Source organism: Cheilinus undulatus, linkage group 16 (genome assembly GCF_018320785.1).
Source record: "Cheilinus undulatus linkage group 16, ASM1832078v1, whole genome shotgun sequence".
NCBI lineage: Eukaryota > Metazoa > Chordata > Actinopteri > Labriformes > Labridae > Cheilinus > Cheilinus undulatus.
The window spans coordinates 39,646,785-39,663,588 of NC_054880.1; the positions used below are offsets into that span (position 1 = coordinate 39,646,785).

Here is a 16,804-nt window from a genome sequence, read left to right on the forward strand (position 1 = left end):
TCTTGGATTTTTACGTTTCCTTGGTAACATCGAGGAAAAAAGGAAAAGGATAAATAAAGTTATTGTATTGTATTTTATTGTATTGTATTCACATTACAGATACACATTAAATTCAACTGGTTGCCACAGTTTCCAGCAGAGAAATGCAATCTAGAACCCACTTCTAGATGTTGATATTTAGTTTTACACACTGCACCTTTAAATGCTGTAAGAAGGCTCTCTGGGGTAAAATGCCTCACCTCATATGCACATTGCCCTAATCAACTTTCTTAAATAATGTTATCTACTTCATGTAAATCTGCCCACATCCTTACATGTTTAATACTCTGATCAAACCTAGTCACCATCCTTGCACCCTTTGCACATCTTGCTACCATACAATCAAAGCACACGGACTTGTATACACTAGAGATAATACCTACAAGAGATTGTACATATTCAAATCTTAATTTTTTTAATACTTGTTTTTTTTTTTTTTTTTTTTTAGTTTGTTTTGTATTTAAGGTTAATTTCCTTTACATTGAGAACAAAGTTAACTGGAGTCCAATTCCATATTGTGTAAGCGTAATTGGCAAATAAAGCTGATTCTGATGTGGAATCTACTTCTAAAAGTAAGTATTGTCCTGCTTCCACCGTAAAAATATCATCATAATTTCAGGACAGCAAAAAAGAGCTGTATGGGTAAAAGCAAGGCCGAAGAATATGATCATAGTATCATATTATTATATATAGTATGACAGCATATCAGACGATGCTGGGTAAAAATTATACAGCACTTTTGTTAGTATCATTTTCATTCAGATCTCTGCCGTCACCTGGGAAAATGGGCACAACTATTTCAGTGACGTAATCACTCACACTCGCTAGCTTGTTCCAAATGTGTGTTTAACAGTCCTGCTTCACGTTCATAGGACCCAACTCGGGTACACCTTCCTACAGAGGAAGGCTCCTGGACTTTGAGAAAGAGCAACTGTGTCAGTGCCACCCAGGCCACACTGCTGATAGGCTGGTAGTTGTGTGACATCAAGCCAGTCAGAGAGTGCTGTGGGCTGGACATTAGGTCAGACTGTAGAGTGAAAACAGAGAGAGGAAGTCATACCTAGCAGTGGAGCCAAAGTAGAAGACCTTAAAATACTGATACCATTAACTGTCAAAGGGATACAGCAAGAGCTATGAAGAGTTATACTTTAAATCACAATAGCAGCATCTTCATCAATATCCTTGACTTATTTTAGAAAAGCAGACAAACACAGAATCCACAGAACATCTTTTATTTAAGGCTACAGCATGACTGAGGATCTGTTTTACAGAGCGAAGACAAACTGTAGACACTATTGATGAATTTTACTAAAAAAAAAGTGACAGTCCATTTGGATTCCTCTTCAATTCTACACAACAATATGAAATATACATTATGTACATTAACTCAGGGCGGAGAGGAGCATTTTCCCCACCAACATTTTACATAGATGTTCAAGCTGAGAGAGAGACAGAGTGAGAGAGGAGAATTTCTGACATTAGACTTTCATAAAGAAAAAGATTGCGAGAGAAAGTGCTAGATGAACAGTTTGAAGTGATCAGTATAAAATCTAAACAGTGTTGGTCATAAAATAATACTCCAGTGGCTCGATAAGCAGCGGTAGAGAAGAGAGGTAAGTTTAAAGAGATTCTGTAAATGTATCAAAATTGCCTTGCACATCGCACTGCGATGCACACAGTGCAAAAATAACCCGAAATATAATAAATCACAGCATTAACAGGAGCAGAACTGGAGAATCCAATAAGAGGAGGCTTAAATGTTGCTCAATGTACCAAAAATCTGAAATACTGGAACTGTAGTGTCATCATGAGGTAAGAAATAAGCTGGATGGCTGAAAAATAAATGAACAAATTCAAAACTAATGTAACAAAACAAGTAAACAAAGTGCCAACAGTGTGGTCAGTTTTGGTTACTTTACATGTAGCGTTGTGAATACAGGCTTAGTACTTCCAAAAAAAAAAGGTTTAACTCTGCACTCTCTTGCACTGTCTCTTCAATGACACTTTATCAAGATATGCATCCCTACAGGTTCTTGTTTTCCTCTGTCCTCTGTCACTGAACTGGGACAGGTCTGAGCCATATGAGTAACAAGCAAAAGCGCAAACCCGACAAAAGCGTACCTAAACTTTGAACAATCATGCACTTATTACTTATCAATCATCCTGAAAACCACGTATTATTTGCATTGTTACATGAAATCTTGCAGCGCCTCATCCTACCTCTCATTATCCACTCTGGCCTTTCAGCCCAGACTGAAGCAGAGAGAGTTAGCTTTGTCTCTAGATACCGATCTAAGGTCAGTTTTAGCATTTCCACCATGCAGAGGGCGAGCCAAAGATTGTAAATATGATTCAGCTAATGCAATGAGGGGACACATGTCGACGTATAGTATGTTAATTGGACCGCAGATCTGTGCCTGAGGGCAAGGCCTTAGTCTCTCCTGAGCATAGCGGGATAAGGGGCACTGGGGTGTGTGTGTATGTGTGTGATTATATGTGTGTGTGTAACATCACAGTCTACTGTTCCCCCTTTCCATTCACTGGCCTTCCTCCTCGCGTAGGAATTGGAAGACAGATGAGAAGTCCTTGTTAGCGTAGCCGCGGGAGCACATGACTCTGAAGATCTGGTGGGCGAGGGAGCCCAGAGGGATAGGTGTCTTAGTGTTGGTGGCCGTGCTTTGAGCCAAACCAAGATCCTAGAAAAGCAGAGACAAAGAGAGAGTCAGAGGGACAGAAAGACAGACAAATACTCTGAAATAATTAGACCTTTTTGTTTATCTAACGCCTGACTTAAGTGACTGTAAGAAGGTAAATGTTTATTCCAATTCTATCAGGTCCCCTCCGTTTGGTTTGGTAATGAATGCAAAGCACACTCTGAGAGTGTATTAATAGACACCCAGATGCACAGACTGACCTATACAGAGGAGCTAATGCAGTGACAGTAAAATTAAGTGTTACACAATAGGTCACAGATGGACCGGTGAAGAGGAAGCAGAAACCAAAGAACACTTAAAACTGAGACAAAGCAAAGTACAGGGCTGAGAGACTGAGGAATAAAAAAAAGGCTCAGAGGAAAGAAAACAAGGAGTACTCCCTGAAATAAGAATATTAGAGAGCATAATTATAAAGGATGATACACACTTTCAGTAGCATAGCTTCCAGCCTCTCTTGCTCCAGCTCTTTATTTAATTTAATTTCAAACATATTTAGATTTTAATTATGACTGGATGAACACAAAAGCAAACTGTATGGGCAATACTGATGCTTTGATTTAATGCAATACATGGTGCTGTTATTTTTGTACTGTATTCTGTTGCAGTGTTAGTGAGCAGTCTACTAGTATATTCAAGCTTTAGAGGGTGGGTTGCCTCAAAGAACTGCTTTTCATTATTCTTTTATTTAGCCTTTTTACCACCTCAGTCCTTGGCTACTTAATTTCTTGTTTTGATTACATACGAGGGCTGCATGGTTTTGGCCAAAATGATAATCAAAATTCTTTTTAAGATCATTTTTTGGGCTTTTTGCCTTTACTGGACAGGAGAGCTAGATAGATTTGGGGAAGACATGTGCCAAGACCGGGAATCAATCCCGCAACTGGCTGTAGCCTCAGTAAATGGACACCCGCTCTACCAACTGAGCTAAACTGGTGCCCAGATCAGAGTGGGAAATTAGCGACCACAACCCACCTCATTGGACTAGCACCCACAACCAGCCAAACACAGGTATATTTGGAAAGTGTCTGGTGAATTTGCTACACAAACCGGCCACTGGGGCAGGTAAATAAAAGTAACATAACACACTGATATTGTAATGGTAAACAGTATAAACTGAGTCCCTGTTTTCTGGTTGTGTTTACCGACCTTATGATCAGAACCGAGCCAACCTAATCACTAACTAACCAAAGAAATCTACCTTTTTGTCTCTGTGTCATAGCCGCTTTCAAATGTTTACAGTCAGCTTTATGCTGGGATGATTTGACTCAGTAGTGCTGCAGCTGGCCTACCTGCTAAAAGTGTGTAAAACAATGACGCTATAGTTAAACAAGACCAGAATTACGGTGTGAGATTGCAGGAATTGTGCACAAAATATTTAATAACTGCAAGTCTGACATTTAGAATTCAGGAAAATGACACATGATTTTCAAGTGCCCCGTATGTCACACAGCAAACATTTGCACAACTGAGTACAAGATAAACTGGCCGAAAACATGATTTAAAAAAAAGATAAAAACACTCAACATTCACACTTTCCAGTGTACCTTAATAATTTTGATAACTCTCCTAGCATGAACTCAGAACAGCAAACAATAACAAACTGATTATCGTTCCTCTCAGCTGAGGCTTAATTGCTGTTAAATCTGAATTTAAATAACACAGCTGCAATGGTGGAGAGAAAAAAAGAAAAAAAAAAAAACAAAAAAACAGTGCCAGTCCTGTACAGTATGGTCCACTGTCCCCTATGTGTAACATTAATTTCAAATTCAAATGATCATATTTCCTGTTTTACTTGGCTTATTGGCATTGAAAAAAACAGACAGAAAACTTAAAACTCACGCTTTCACACTGATTGCAATGCAAAATGTTGCTCCGTTTTCATGTTATCATGTGACAAAAGTAGTGATAAAATCATGCTTGCATGATTGTGTAAAAAAGGAGGATGAAAAATGGTCAGAAAATATACTTAGGTGGCTGCAAATATACAGAGAAGGCCCGCCCAACCATTGTGTGCAGGAAATACTGGGTTATGCATGCAGATTTATAACTCATAAGATTACACTGATGTTGCATCCCTACATTCGTCAGTGCTCAAAATTTTTTTTGGATCAACCCTCGAAATATTTTAAAAACTGACACAAACACAGGGAGAAGGTTGTACCTTAGCCATAAGTGTGGTTCCAAAGCCACCCTGGTAGTTGTTTGCAGATGGGACTCCCTCCATGACGCCTGGGACTGGATTATATGTGTCGCTGGACCAGCAGCGACCTGAGGACATGTTGAGGATCTTTGCTAGCAGCTTGGGATCCAAACCAAGTCTGGGGAAAAGCATGAAAAGAAACAAGTCAGTATCTCTTTGAGATTTAGAAACTCATGAGTCATTCTCTAAAAATTCAAACAAATTCCCACAATATTCACAGCGTTCTTTCACACAGGCTCTGCTGGTGCAAGGGTTTAGTTATGTGGGAGTAGGATGGGAAAGACAAATGATTATGGAATTATTTTCCCAAACAGCAGAAGAAGAGCATGGAAAAAGATGGGTGCGGGGTGGCTGGTGATTGCAGTGACCCCCGTTGAACCTCATGCTAGACTGCGACCATTCCTCAGTGTTAATGGCTGAAGGCTTTGTAATGCCGGCTAATGCAGTATTGATGTTTACCAGCATGTCTATCCTTCATCATCCCTTCTTTTCATGAAAAAGTGGAGGAGGAGAAGTGGTTAAGCAGCACAGGGGAGCCATAAACCTCGCTGTCACGTATGGAAGTGTTCGCTCTCACTTCTGCTGCCCCATTTTGCTGCAACCCACTTTCATATGCAAGAGGAGCAAATCTCCAGGCTGTGATAAGAGGGAAGGGGAAAGCGAATGAGACAAAGAGAGCGCCGACAGACAGAAACAGGGAAACAAAGTGCCAAGCATTACAGTAGAGAGGGTGTAACTCTAGTGTCTGTGCTGCTTTTGTATATTAACGGTTTAAAGGCCAGTGTAAAGCTGCCCACATCAAGCCCTGGCTGCCTCAGCTCACTGTTACTTACAGGCCTGTAACTCTATTCTGCTCTCAATATGACTATTAAACCATCATAGGTCCTTAAGGCCAGGACTCCCCCCTCCTCCCCTCCTCCACCTGGCTCTCATTCTGCCATTATAACCACAGTTTTTATTAGCTGTCTACTAACTAATTAAGAAAGGGAATTGCATTTACACTCTCTCCAAGCCACTCTCTCCGCCCTTTCCCTTCGTCTCTTTTGTGTCCGCTCTCTCTCTCTTGTGCTTTTTTAACAAACTGTTTGGAAATGTGGCATAAGTGACACTGCATGCGTGAGTACAAACATGTGTTTCAGCTTGATGATGGCTTTTTCAGTTTATGTCTGGAAGCATCCCTCGCCATCCTGCTTCTGCTCGTCCTCCCCCCCGCTCGTCCTCCCTGCTGACACCTCCCTGTCTGAGGACTCTGGGGGACATATGTTTGACATCGAGCACAAAACCCCCCATCTCTCCACGCGCACGCACACACAAGCAGGCAGCCCCTCCCTGCGTTCTGGGTCAGCAGCTGAAAAGGTTACTGGCTGAGCTACAATAAAGCGCGTCCGAGCGCGCAGATCGTTTGTTATAGCGACCAGAGACGCTGACGGGGAGCTGTTGTCCTCTGTTAACGATAAATCAATGAAGTTCCACTCCTGCTCCCATCACACACAAACACATGCGCTTACAAACACACACACAGCCGTGGTTATTAGCTGACGCAGTGGTGTTGTTCTTCGCCTGCGGTAATTTGCGTGGAGAAGAGGACATGTCACGCTTTAACAAGATTGACATGGATAAACGCACAAAGACACGGACAGTGAAACAAACGTGTTGCTGAGCGATTCCACCGCAGATTACAGAGACTCGAGATGAGAGAGTGATGGAGATAAAAATAAGAAAGGAGGGCGTTTAAGTGGAGCAGCTGTGGCACCGTGGAGTTCATTTGCAGTTCTGATATTAACTGTCTCTTTCATTGCGATTAGCTCCTGCCACAGGAGAGGAAGCCAAACCCGTTCACTTTTATTATTACATTAAAGAGCTAACGAGCACGTAGACACAGACAAGCATTTACTGTCCTGTTTATAGAGGCAACAAGCGTGTTTATCATCCAGCTTTAATCTTCATCACAACATATGCTCACGATTCATTTAAGAGAGGAGAGACGTGGGCCTAATTCTGTCTGTAAACACAAAAGACTGTCTTGTTAACCTCTTTGTTAGCCTGCTCTCTCAGTAAAATCAAATATGTGTTCATGGTTCAGCTTCAATGACAGTCAGTTCATGCTGTGCATGCATGAAGGAGTGCAGGATCTACAGTTTCAACAGTTTTGTTGTTTCTTTTTTTTTTTTTTGTTAAGTTTTAATTTGCTTTCACAGCTGGTTTGTTATTTTACTTTGTGAAAATGCTTCATTTTGCATACTCATCAAAGATGAGACCCAAAAGGGCCAGAAAAGGTATGAGCTACTCTTCACTCCTCATTTTAACCATTCAAATTTGATATTTGAATACAACCAACAACCTATATAACCCAAATCCTGAGCAATCTAATCAGACCATTTTATAATAATATAATAATAATTAGAGAAGCACCGATACCACATCTTCCAGACCAAGCACAATACATGTACTTATTTGAGTACTCATCAATACCAAGTACAAATGTAAGTATCAAATAATACCAAAACTATTCTTTAAATTATTTTGAAAGTTTGTTTTGTTTTTATCAGATGCTCTCCAACCTGCTTTAAACAATTAATCGGTGTATAGTTTTCATTCTCTTCAACTTTTTTCATTCTTATTTATGTTAAAATATCACCAAACTGCAGACATGGCTTTGTCTTTGGCTGCATACTCACATAATGAGAGGCTACCATAGTGCTTTAGAATACAGAGTACAGCACTGTTTTATGAGAACAAAGGTTGGTATCGGCACCGGTACCTGATACCGGTATCTGTATTTGTTAGAGATGTAACAGTATTTTTAACTACGCTGTATCACGATGAAGATTGAGTGCATCTCAAAGAGAAGTGCAACGTCACTTCCTGCTTTCCTATGTGACCACGCCCCCATTTGGGGGAAAACAAGCCCTCAGGCTGAATGGCCACAGGTTGGAAAACAGTGGTAACAATGCGATTAAAATCCATTTTGTTGTGTTTTGTCCCTTCAACAAATAAAAAGCGATAATTTAAGGCATGTTTTGTTATTCTCAAATTACAAAAGAGTGTCAAAGAAGAGTTCTGTGTCTTTGGCTGAAACTAGAGAGGACTAAAGTGGGCAAATGTTGAACAAGTGGTGTGTTCTTAAAGACTTTAAGGTAGTGATCGCTCTGTGACAGCAGGAGCTGTAGTCTGTCTGCCTGTTAACAGGTTTTTCACATATTCACTGGTTTGTCCAGTTTGAGACAGCAAAATTTTTGTTTGACAGCTATAATTTCATTAACATCTCATTGTTATGATGCAAGTATTTTTTCAAAAATGACCTCCATTATATGGTTTTCTCACTGGCCACTGGATTTTTGCTAGGGCTGAACAATTCCCAAAAAGAATCAAATTGTGTGTTTTTCCCCTAATATCAATTTTTATATCATGACTACATTCTATTTAATATGCATTTATTTTAAGGTTCCTCATCTTACAGGTTTCCAATTAAAGCAATAAATCATTTTATATTATAACATTCACAACAGTGAATATAATAAACTAGGGCAGAACTATTTAAAACAAATATCTAATTGCAATTCTTACTCATATTGCAAATTTGATATCAATTGCTATATTGAAGGGGATAATTTTCATGTCAATCTCATTTCAAACAAGAAAAACATAATAGTAAAGCAGAAAGTTTTATTAAAAAAACTTGAATTTTTGCATGACATGCATAAAATCTCTGCTGCAAAAAGTATTAAAAATTGTATTTTGACACATTTCAAGTTAAAGATTTGTAAACTGCAGCAGGCCATGTTGTGATTTAATCTAATTTGCAATTAATTGCCCAGCCCTAATTTTGGCTCTTGTTAACTGTTTAACTGTACAGGTTTCATAATTTAAGCTTTTAAATCCCCAATGACCCATCTTTCTCATCTACTTCTGCTCATATTTCTGGAATGTTTTCCCCTGTAAAGGGACGGGGCTGCATCGTGTGGGCGAAGTATCCCGATGGGTTTCTCTTATCAATACTGACATGGATATGTGACATTTCAAACAATAGGTCTTCAGGACTTAAAGTGTAGTTTTGAAGTAGAGCAGAGCGAAGGGAAGTGAGAACTACAGTTACCATCAGCTCTTGCGTACCCATCTTCCTTTGTGCTTCACTTGCTGGCTTGATCTAATGCAGCAAAAATGGTGGAAAAAGTTTTTAAGATTGTGGAAGCTCCAACAACTTTTAAATCTAAACATTTTGGTTTTCAGGTGTCAAGAAATAAGACAGGAGAAAAGGTGAGGGACAAAAAAACTAAATGATATGCAGACACTGTTAGACTGTGGGGGCGCACTTGATGGAGAATACAAGTAACATGAGGAGCCACTTTACAAATCATCACCCTGAAGATTCACAAAAGTGTGAAGAGCAGAATCCAGCCAGGTCAAAAGACTCTTAAGGAAGTGTTCACAATACTACTTCCCCATTTTTTAAGCCTAATGCACACCTACAGAACTTTTTGCACATATTGTAATATTCAAAGTGCAATTATTAAATGCCATCATCACTTTTTTCCAAGTCTTCACTTGTTGTTTTCTATTACTACCTATAATTACAGTACCATGGACTTGTTACTGAGGTATTATCGTACCGAAAGATTTTGATACCGTTACATCCCTGTTGTATGTTCATCCCTGCAGTCACAGTAGATGTAAATATTGGAGATTTGTTACAGAAAGTGCAAATACATACTATTCAATCATGTGCACACAAACTAAAAAGGATGTATCATTCAGTTTGCTTGTGCCAAAGACTAAAACTAAGGCTATTTTGTCTGGATATATTTTTTCAATACAGTTTTAGTTAGTTCCATTTTCTTGTAAGGCCTCACTGTAATTTTAGTTCCAGTTAAGTCAAATGAGTTTCATATTTTAGTTTGAGTTATTTTCTTTAGTTTTACTTAACTATAATAACCTTGGCAGGTACACAGGCGTGCAAGGTGAGCTGTAAAAAAGCCTCATATCCCTATCCTGTCACCTCTTCTTTCATCTCATGTGCATCATTAAAATCACTGCTGCCTCTCTATCTGATACTTCACAGATTCTCGTCCCTCTTTTCTACTTACTGCTTGGCTGCATGCAGAAATTACAGCAGGCAAAGGAGAGATGAAGGGATTAAAAGATAGGAATAAAATGAGGAGGTAAAGCAAATAGGGATGAGAGAGAAAAGTCAAAAGAGATGGATAGAAAGGGTGGCGAGAGGCAGTGTCTGTGTGTTCGTAATTGTCATGCGTGGCCATTCCTCGCACTAAGAGAACGTCACGCTCTGTTGGAGACGGCCCGAGCTTCCATCTGAGATCAACAAATTAGCTCCACGAGCAGAGCCGTGTGTGCGGGAGAGCGCGTGTTTGTGTGTCTGCCTGCGTGTACAGGTAAGGAGAAACACACACACATATTGGAAAGAAAGGGCAGCTCTATCAGGCCCAAGTCCAACATGATAAAATGTTATTGCCGTTTTCCTGTAAATTGGCTGTGAGTGCTCAGTCTCCTTTCTGTTGGACTGTTTCATGTGTGTATGAGTGTCAGCTACACACACATATGTGCCTAAGAGTGCGTCTTTTCTGCATAAGAGACTGGGCCGCAATGCAGCATGGGAGATTTACGGGTGTGGGCTCTAGCTAAACGATGACAGTCGTTGTCAAACCCCATAATAAAGCCCCAGAGATCGGCTGGTAAAAAGTGAGGAAACGCACATACACAATCAAGACTAAATATGTGTCAATTCTGCTGATATCAAAAATATTCACAGTAAAAGTGATGAAGTAGTTAGAGCTATAATCCTCTACTTTTTTAAACATTACAATTATATGCACACCGAGTTGAAGTTTTTGTAGTTTGGTAAAAAATTGCTGTCCTCAGTGCCTGTGGATGTAAATCTGTGTGTGCCTCAGAGACAGTGTGGCAATGTGTAAATCTGTGTTGCTCCCTTAATGCCTCCATATTTCAGAAGCCTAGTGGGGGGATTTATGTGCAACTGCTCATGCCAATTTTCCTCCTCTGTCTCAGCACAGATAAATCAGCCGCACTAACACAGCTGCACAGTGAGAGGGGCGATTCTTGTACGTGCACACACTCATATACACATTATACTGGCTGCATACGTCCTTTAAGTAGCAGAAAATGTAAAAACACATACTAGTTCACAGTAAAGAGGGTGTGTTCTAATATCAGCGAGCTTCTATTAACTGGCCCACTTATGCTTTCTATACAAAGAATCAATCAATCAATCAATCTTTATTTGTATAGTTAGAAAAAATATTATTTCAAGAGAGCTGATTTAGACGCTTTAGACTGAGGATGCACAGATGCATCAGTTTAACATTGATATAGGCCATTTTGACAAATACCTGCAAATAATGTAGGCATGAACAGATGTCAGCTGCAGATGTTTATCTGTTGTGTCCTAAATATTTAATCCTGGCATTGAGCACACCTAATTGCTGATTTAGAGAAGAGATTTATTATTAGGCAGAAGGTAAGATCTGTTGGGAACTCTGGTCTGTTTTCATCAGATATTGGAAACTTTGGTTACCAAGAGGGCCACATTTATATCCTTCTCAAAGCAACAGAGCCTTATTGTTATGCACTGTCGATTATTCTTAATTCAATCACTTTTATTACAAAAAGACTTCGTGAAAAAAGTGCTTTAATTGTAATTAATCATACCAAGAATTGTTTTTGAACTCATGCAAACAGAAATGCTACTTCAAAGATATAATATTTAGCATCTCTGCACTGAAAATCTATACTAATTTAAGAAGTGACCATTCCTACATTATATTTTTTCTATAGAGGTCTCACCGGATCTCAAATATTTCCAAAAGTTTTCAGAGAAAGAGAAATTCTTAATTTTTATATTTGTAACAGGACATGTCTTGTCATGTTTGTTGCTATAGGTTGCAAGTTCTATTACCAAAACTCTGTAACACAGACCCTCCCACACTAGACATTTCTAGTATGTTATGACCAGCATTATCAGCACAGCCCACCCCACGGCCTCCTTCTCAGTACTACTTTTATATTTGAATTGAGGACTCTGTTCAAAAGAAATGGCACCCCATAAGGCCAATCTATTAAACAAAAACATTTCTTTTTCATTCATAAATTTCTCATAATTAGCCATGAAACTGCTGTTATCTTTTTACAAGCAAACCCTTGAAACACTGGATCAGAAGCCAATGAAATGGGACCACTGTAAGAGTCAGCAAAAGTATAATTTATTAAGCTTTTCAAAGTTCCTAAATTTCTCATTTATTAAACTGACTTTTAAGTGTGTGAATGGTTTTGCTCCACAGTTGGTCAGTCAAAAGATTCAAAAATACCCCAGTAGAGGCGCCACAAAAAGAGGAGCAGTTAGGGGAGACTGTAAACTAGCAAAGTGTAAATAAACATTTGGCCAGTCCTCAGTTAAAGGCCCACAGATCTGGAATATTATACCATTAGAAATGAAAAACATTAACTGACTCCATAGTCTTCGTTTCAAAACAGGCAGTGGAGACGGGCAAAACTGGGCAGCACTGATCTATACTCGTCATATAGAGCTCAACAGTGCCTGCCCACTTTTTTCAGCAGTGCTGGTACTGGAAGTGAAAATTGGCCATTCAAATCCCCCAAAGACATTTTGCAAAATCCTTATTACAAAGCTTTCTATGTATGAGTGTATTAGTTGCTACCTAAGCTTTCATGACTGTAGAACACTTGAATCGGTGCAAAACCTGCATTTGGCACAAGACTGTGTACATATTTCTTACAAGGAGGAAGGAACTACTCATCCCACAATCCATTGTGATTCATTTCATTCATTGTTAATGATAGTTTTTCAAGCGGTTAGTTTGGGTATGCACCTCTTTTCTACACTGATCTTAATTGTAGTGTTTACTTTTGTAATTTAAATGTTGTAATATTTGTAGTTTATTTGTTGCTTCAGACTGCAGCAGCATGTATTGTCATCAACAGCAGTGAAGAGCCATCGTTCGCAGGCTTGGTGGACATTTCTATGATTACAGGAGAACCCACCAATCAGAGGCGTCGCTGTGACACTGAAGGATTGTGGGTGCTGTAGTATTGTAATATAAACTGTTTTTCTTAAAAGAAGGTTGATATCTTATGAACAGAAAATGAATGGGATTTTTACTTCTGGAACCTCACTGTTGAGTTCTATTGTGTTATTATTTTGGATGAGAGCCCCTGGTGGTGTAATTTTGCGTACAGTACATTAATGAGTTAACCACAATTAAATCAATCTAAAGCAACATTTTCAATGCAGTCAACACAATATTTAGTGATTGTTTTGATATATTTGATTTCTTTACAGTTTTTTTTAAATGCATTTGGTGATATATATATATATATATATATATATAGAGAGAGAGAGAGAGAGAGAGAGAGAGAGAGAGAGAGAGAGAGAGAGAGTTTTACAGAACCGAATGCAGCCAATCTTACCTGCTAATTTCTTATGAAGAACTAAACATATACCAGTAATTGAAGATTGTAAGAAACATTTTTGTACGTTCTTGTTTTGAAGGCAGATTTTGTCATGCTTGCTTTGTGTTTATAATTCATTGGTATTTGAAATTGACTTTCGGTCTGTACTGAGTGACGTTCCAGGCCGCACTCACGGCAACTGCTCATCACTGGGCCGCCAGTTGCCCACCTCTGGTTTAATGGTCTAACATGGGAGAAATGTTGCCACTGTAGGAGTTTAACACTAAAAAATTGATTAAAAACATCAGCCATCGACTGAATTTAAAACACTTGGCACTGGCTCTGATTTTTTAAATCAGTGCATCTCATCCTGTATGACACATACAACATCTCTTTAAACTGATTCCACATACAGGTTTTGAATCTGCACACAGGAGCCATGGATCTAAGCATTTCACGTGCAGGTTAAAGGGTCTGTGTTGACAACGATAAACTGGTGGAACCTTTTCTGTGCTAATCACACATGAGTTAACACCAATGATAATCCTATAATGATTTATTTGTCTCTGTAAATATAAAGATATCTGTAGATATCTGCAGCGAACAATCCATTAATCTAACATTTAAACTCGTACCACAAATCTGCTCGATGCAGTGTGGTGAAATCAAACCAGTTCTTGTATTCCCTCATTACCTTACATATATCAGTAATGATAAATGATAACAGATCTGTCAAAGCTTGACTTTTACTCTTTAATGCATAATGCTGTTGTTATTCTTGCCAGCTTGATTTAGCTTTATTGTGAGAAATCACTCTGAAATTACTCTGGTTTCATTCAGCTGAAGTAAGTGGGAGTAGAGCCACTGCAGGCTATAGTTCACTTTTTTCTTACTATGAAATGCTATAGTTGAAAGGGCAGTGTTTCTATTGTAGACACAAATGGCGTTTGAAAAAGTTAGACTTGTCTGGCAGTTGTTCAGTGATGACATCTGACTTCACTGGAGGTATGGAGAAATTCACGTCCGTTCTCAGAGGCATACACATTCTATCAGGCAATAATAAATGAAGATAGCTGATGGGCCTGATCTGAGAAATAACAACTAACTGTTTGGAAAATCAGATTGAATTTAACACAGATTCTAATCTAAATCTGTCTTTTACAAAGCATTGGATACTAGGCTGTTTCTCCATGTTTCTACTTCTTAGGTAAGTTAAACATTTTAGATCATATCTAAATGTTCAAAAAAGCTTTAGGACTCAAAAGACTTGATTTCCTATATTCCTCAGCCTTCGGATCAAAAGTAGCTTTGTGTATAAATGAGGCATGATGAATGATGGGATTTCAAGGCGGTGTTCAGTGACAGGGCTGTGACAGGATTCTGCTGAGAGCTCAATCAGCGGATGTAAATCAGAGTCTGTGGCTCCGCCCACTCATCCATCTCTCTCCGGCGGAGGTGGCTCCGGCTCAGGGCTGGGCCGACCCCTTTGCACACACAAACACACACATGCCCCTACATACCAAACATGTATTGAAGTAGTAAATTACTGCTACTGTTACAGCCATATCACTGGTATAGTAATTGCTTTAGTAGTGACGGCTGCATCTGAGAGCCACTCAACGCTAAATTCCTTTACGGTGAAAATGTAAAAGTCTCTAACATGCTGTTTTTAGTTCATGATGCTAGTATTTCTTATAACAATAACAGTCAGCTGTTTCCCATCCTTCAACACAAAAAAAGAAACCCAACTGGATCAGCTGATCCTGTTTTTTCCTTCATGTATTTACACCTCCAGGCTACTGCTGCTTGAAAACAACATATTTTGATTACTATCTCATTTTCTAAGAAAAGGTACAAGTTTAAAAGAGATGTATCCATGCTATTAGCCTGTTTTTGCCAGAATTTCCATTTGTGCAACACGCTTTTATAGCTGTGTTAGTTTTGTAAACATAGCAATTCCTCCTTAAGTTCTTTATTTGGATAACAGGTAAAAAGCAGCTTATTATGCTGCATTGTTGGACAATACCTGATTCCAAGGTTCATGGTCTCTGCAGTGCCAATCATCCCGATAGCCAGGAGCATGTTGTTGCAGAGCTTAGCAGCCTAGAGAAGAATGACAAGAGAATACAAAGGCAATTTAGCTGTGCGAATATGAGCGAATTACAACAAAGCCTGTAATACAGAGTATAAAAAACATTAAAAGTACATCAGATATAATCACATGTTAGGACTGCTTGAACAGACTTGTGAATGAGCAGGAGCAGATTTGGCTTAGGTCTGTGGTACTGATTACTTTTTACTTCTCTTTTGCTCTGTGTCAGATTTTTGATTATGTGTCATGTTTTCAATAAATTTGTTGATTTGCTCATATTTCCAGATTCAATAAGAAATACTGATACACAAATATAGTCTGACCCAAAACTTATGTTATTATTAAAATTCCATATCATGATTATCATGACCTAAAATATCACAGTTATGACAGTATTATCATATACTGATAATCTAAAAAAGCACAGATTCATAATTTCAAACCAGTTCATCAAGTATTTAAATACACTATAAATCAAATTAGCAGCACTGATTCTTTATCGGTATCGCTAATGATACTTTTCTGCTGTTTAGTGGAAATGACAATCTGTTTTTAACAGAAGTGGAAGGACATTTTTAACCACAAGTGTTTTCTTGTAAGTCTTTTTTGGTTCTACACTTTAACAAGTTGGATTGTTTGAGTTGGCTGTAGTTTAAAACAGCAGTGAAGGGTCTCCTAGTGTTTCCCCAAGTGTGGGTCTTTTACCTGTCCTGTGCCGACCTGTCCACAATAGACCACATTTGCCCCCATGCAGGTGAGCAGCTCTTGAGCAGCGTTGTATTCTTCCTCCACTCCACCCACCATGAAGGTCAGCTTGGCCATGCTAGCAGCACCGACACCTACACACAAAACACATGTTGAGGTTAACTGAGGTGAACACACACTGTTCTTGTATATGTACAGACCTGCAGCACATTATACATTTTACATGAGGTTAAACCAACAGTTAGTTTACTAAACTCCTAAATTAGGACTGTATTTTAGCACAAGTAAACAGGTGTATCTAAGTGAAATATATGAGTCAGCCTCACAACAGAACATAATCTATCAAATACTCAACTGTTTCAACACAACCAGCTGTGTCACAAAGGTCAGTTGTGCACTTTTTGTGTTTGTCTCCTAGTAGGACAGGAGTGTTAAGTAGTGGTGCACCAGAGGGACAGAGGTATCTTTAAAAGCCGATTGTTGCCATCATCCGCCGCACAACCCTCGTGGGAGCTTTTGCCTTTTGTCCTGTCACCCTTCCTCTCTCCGTCTCACACACGCATACAAACCAACAGCTGTGCCTGAGGCCAGCTCCCCCCTCATGGGGGTATC

At 39.1% G+C, this 16,804-nt stretch overlaps 1 protein-coding gene across 1 annotated transcript in view; it reads right to left on the bottom strand.

The window, feature by feature from the left end:
* Positions 1-1,257: 1,257 nt before the first annotated feature.
* The window catches only part of hibadha (3-hydroxyisobutyrate dehydrogenase a), a 43,319-nt gene continuing 27,772 nt past the window's right edge, over positions 1,258-16,804 (bottom strand). The window contains exons 5-8 of the mRNA XM_041809566.1: positions 16,193-16,326; positions 15,422-15,498; positions 4,915-5,071; positions 1,258-2,735 (exon numbers count right to left, since the gene is read on the bottom strand). Coding sequence (XP_041665500.1) covers positions 2,577-2,735; positions 4,915-5,071; positions 15,422-15,498; positions 16,193-16,326 — 527 coding nt within the window. The 3' untranslated portion in view covers positions 1,258-2,576. The remainder of the gene's footprint in view (positions 2,736-4,914; positions 5,072-15,421; positions 15,499-16,192; positions 16,327-16,804) is intronic.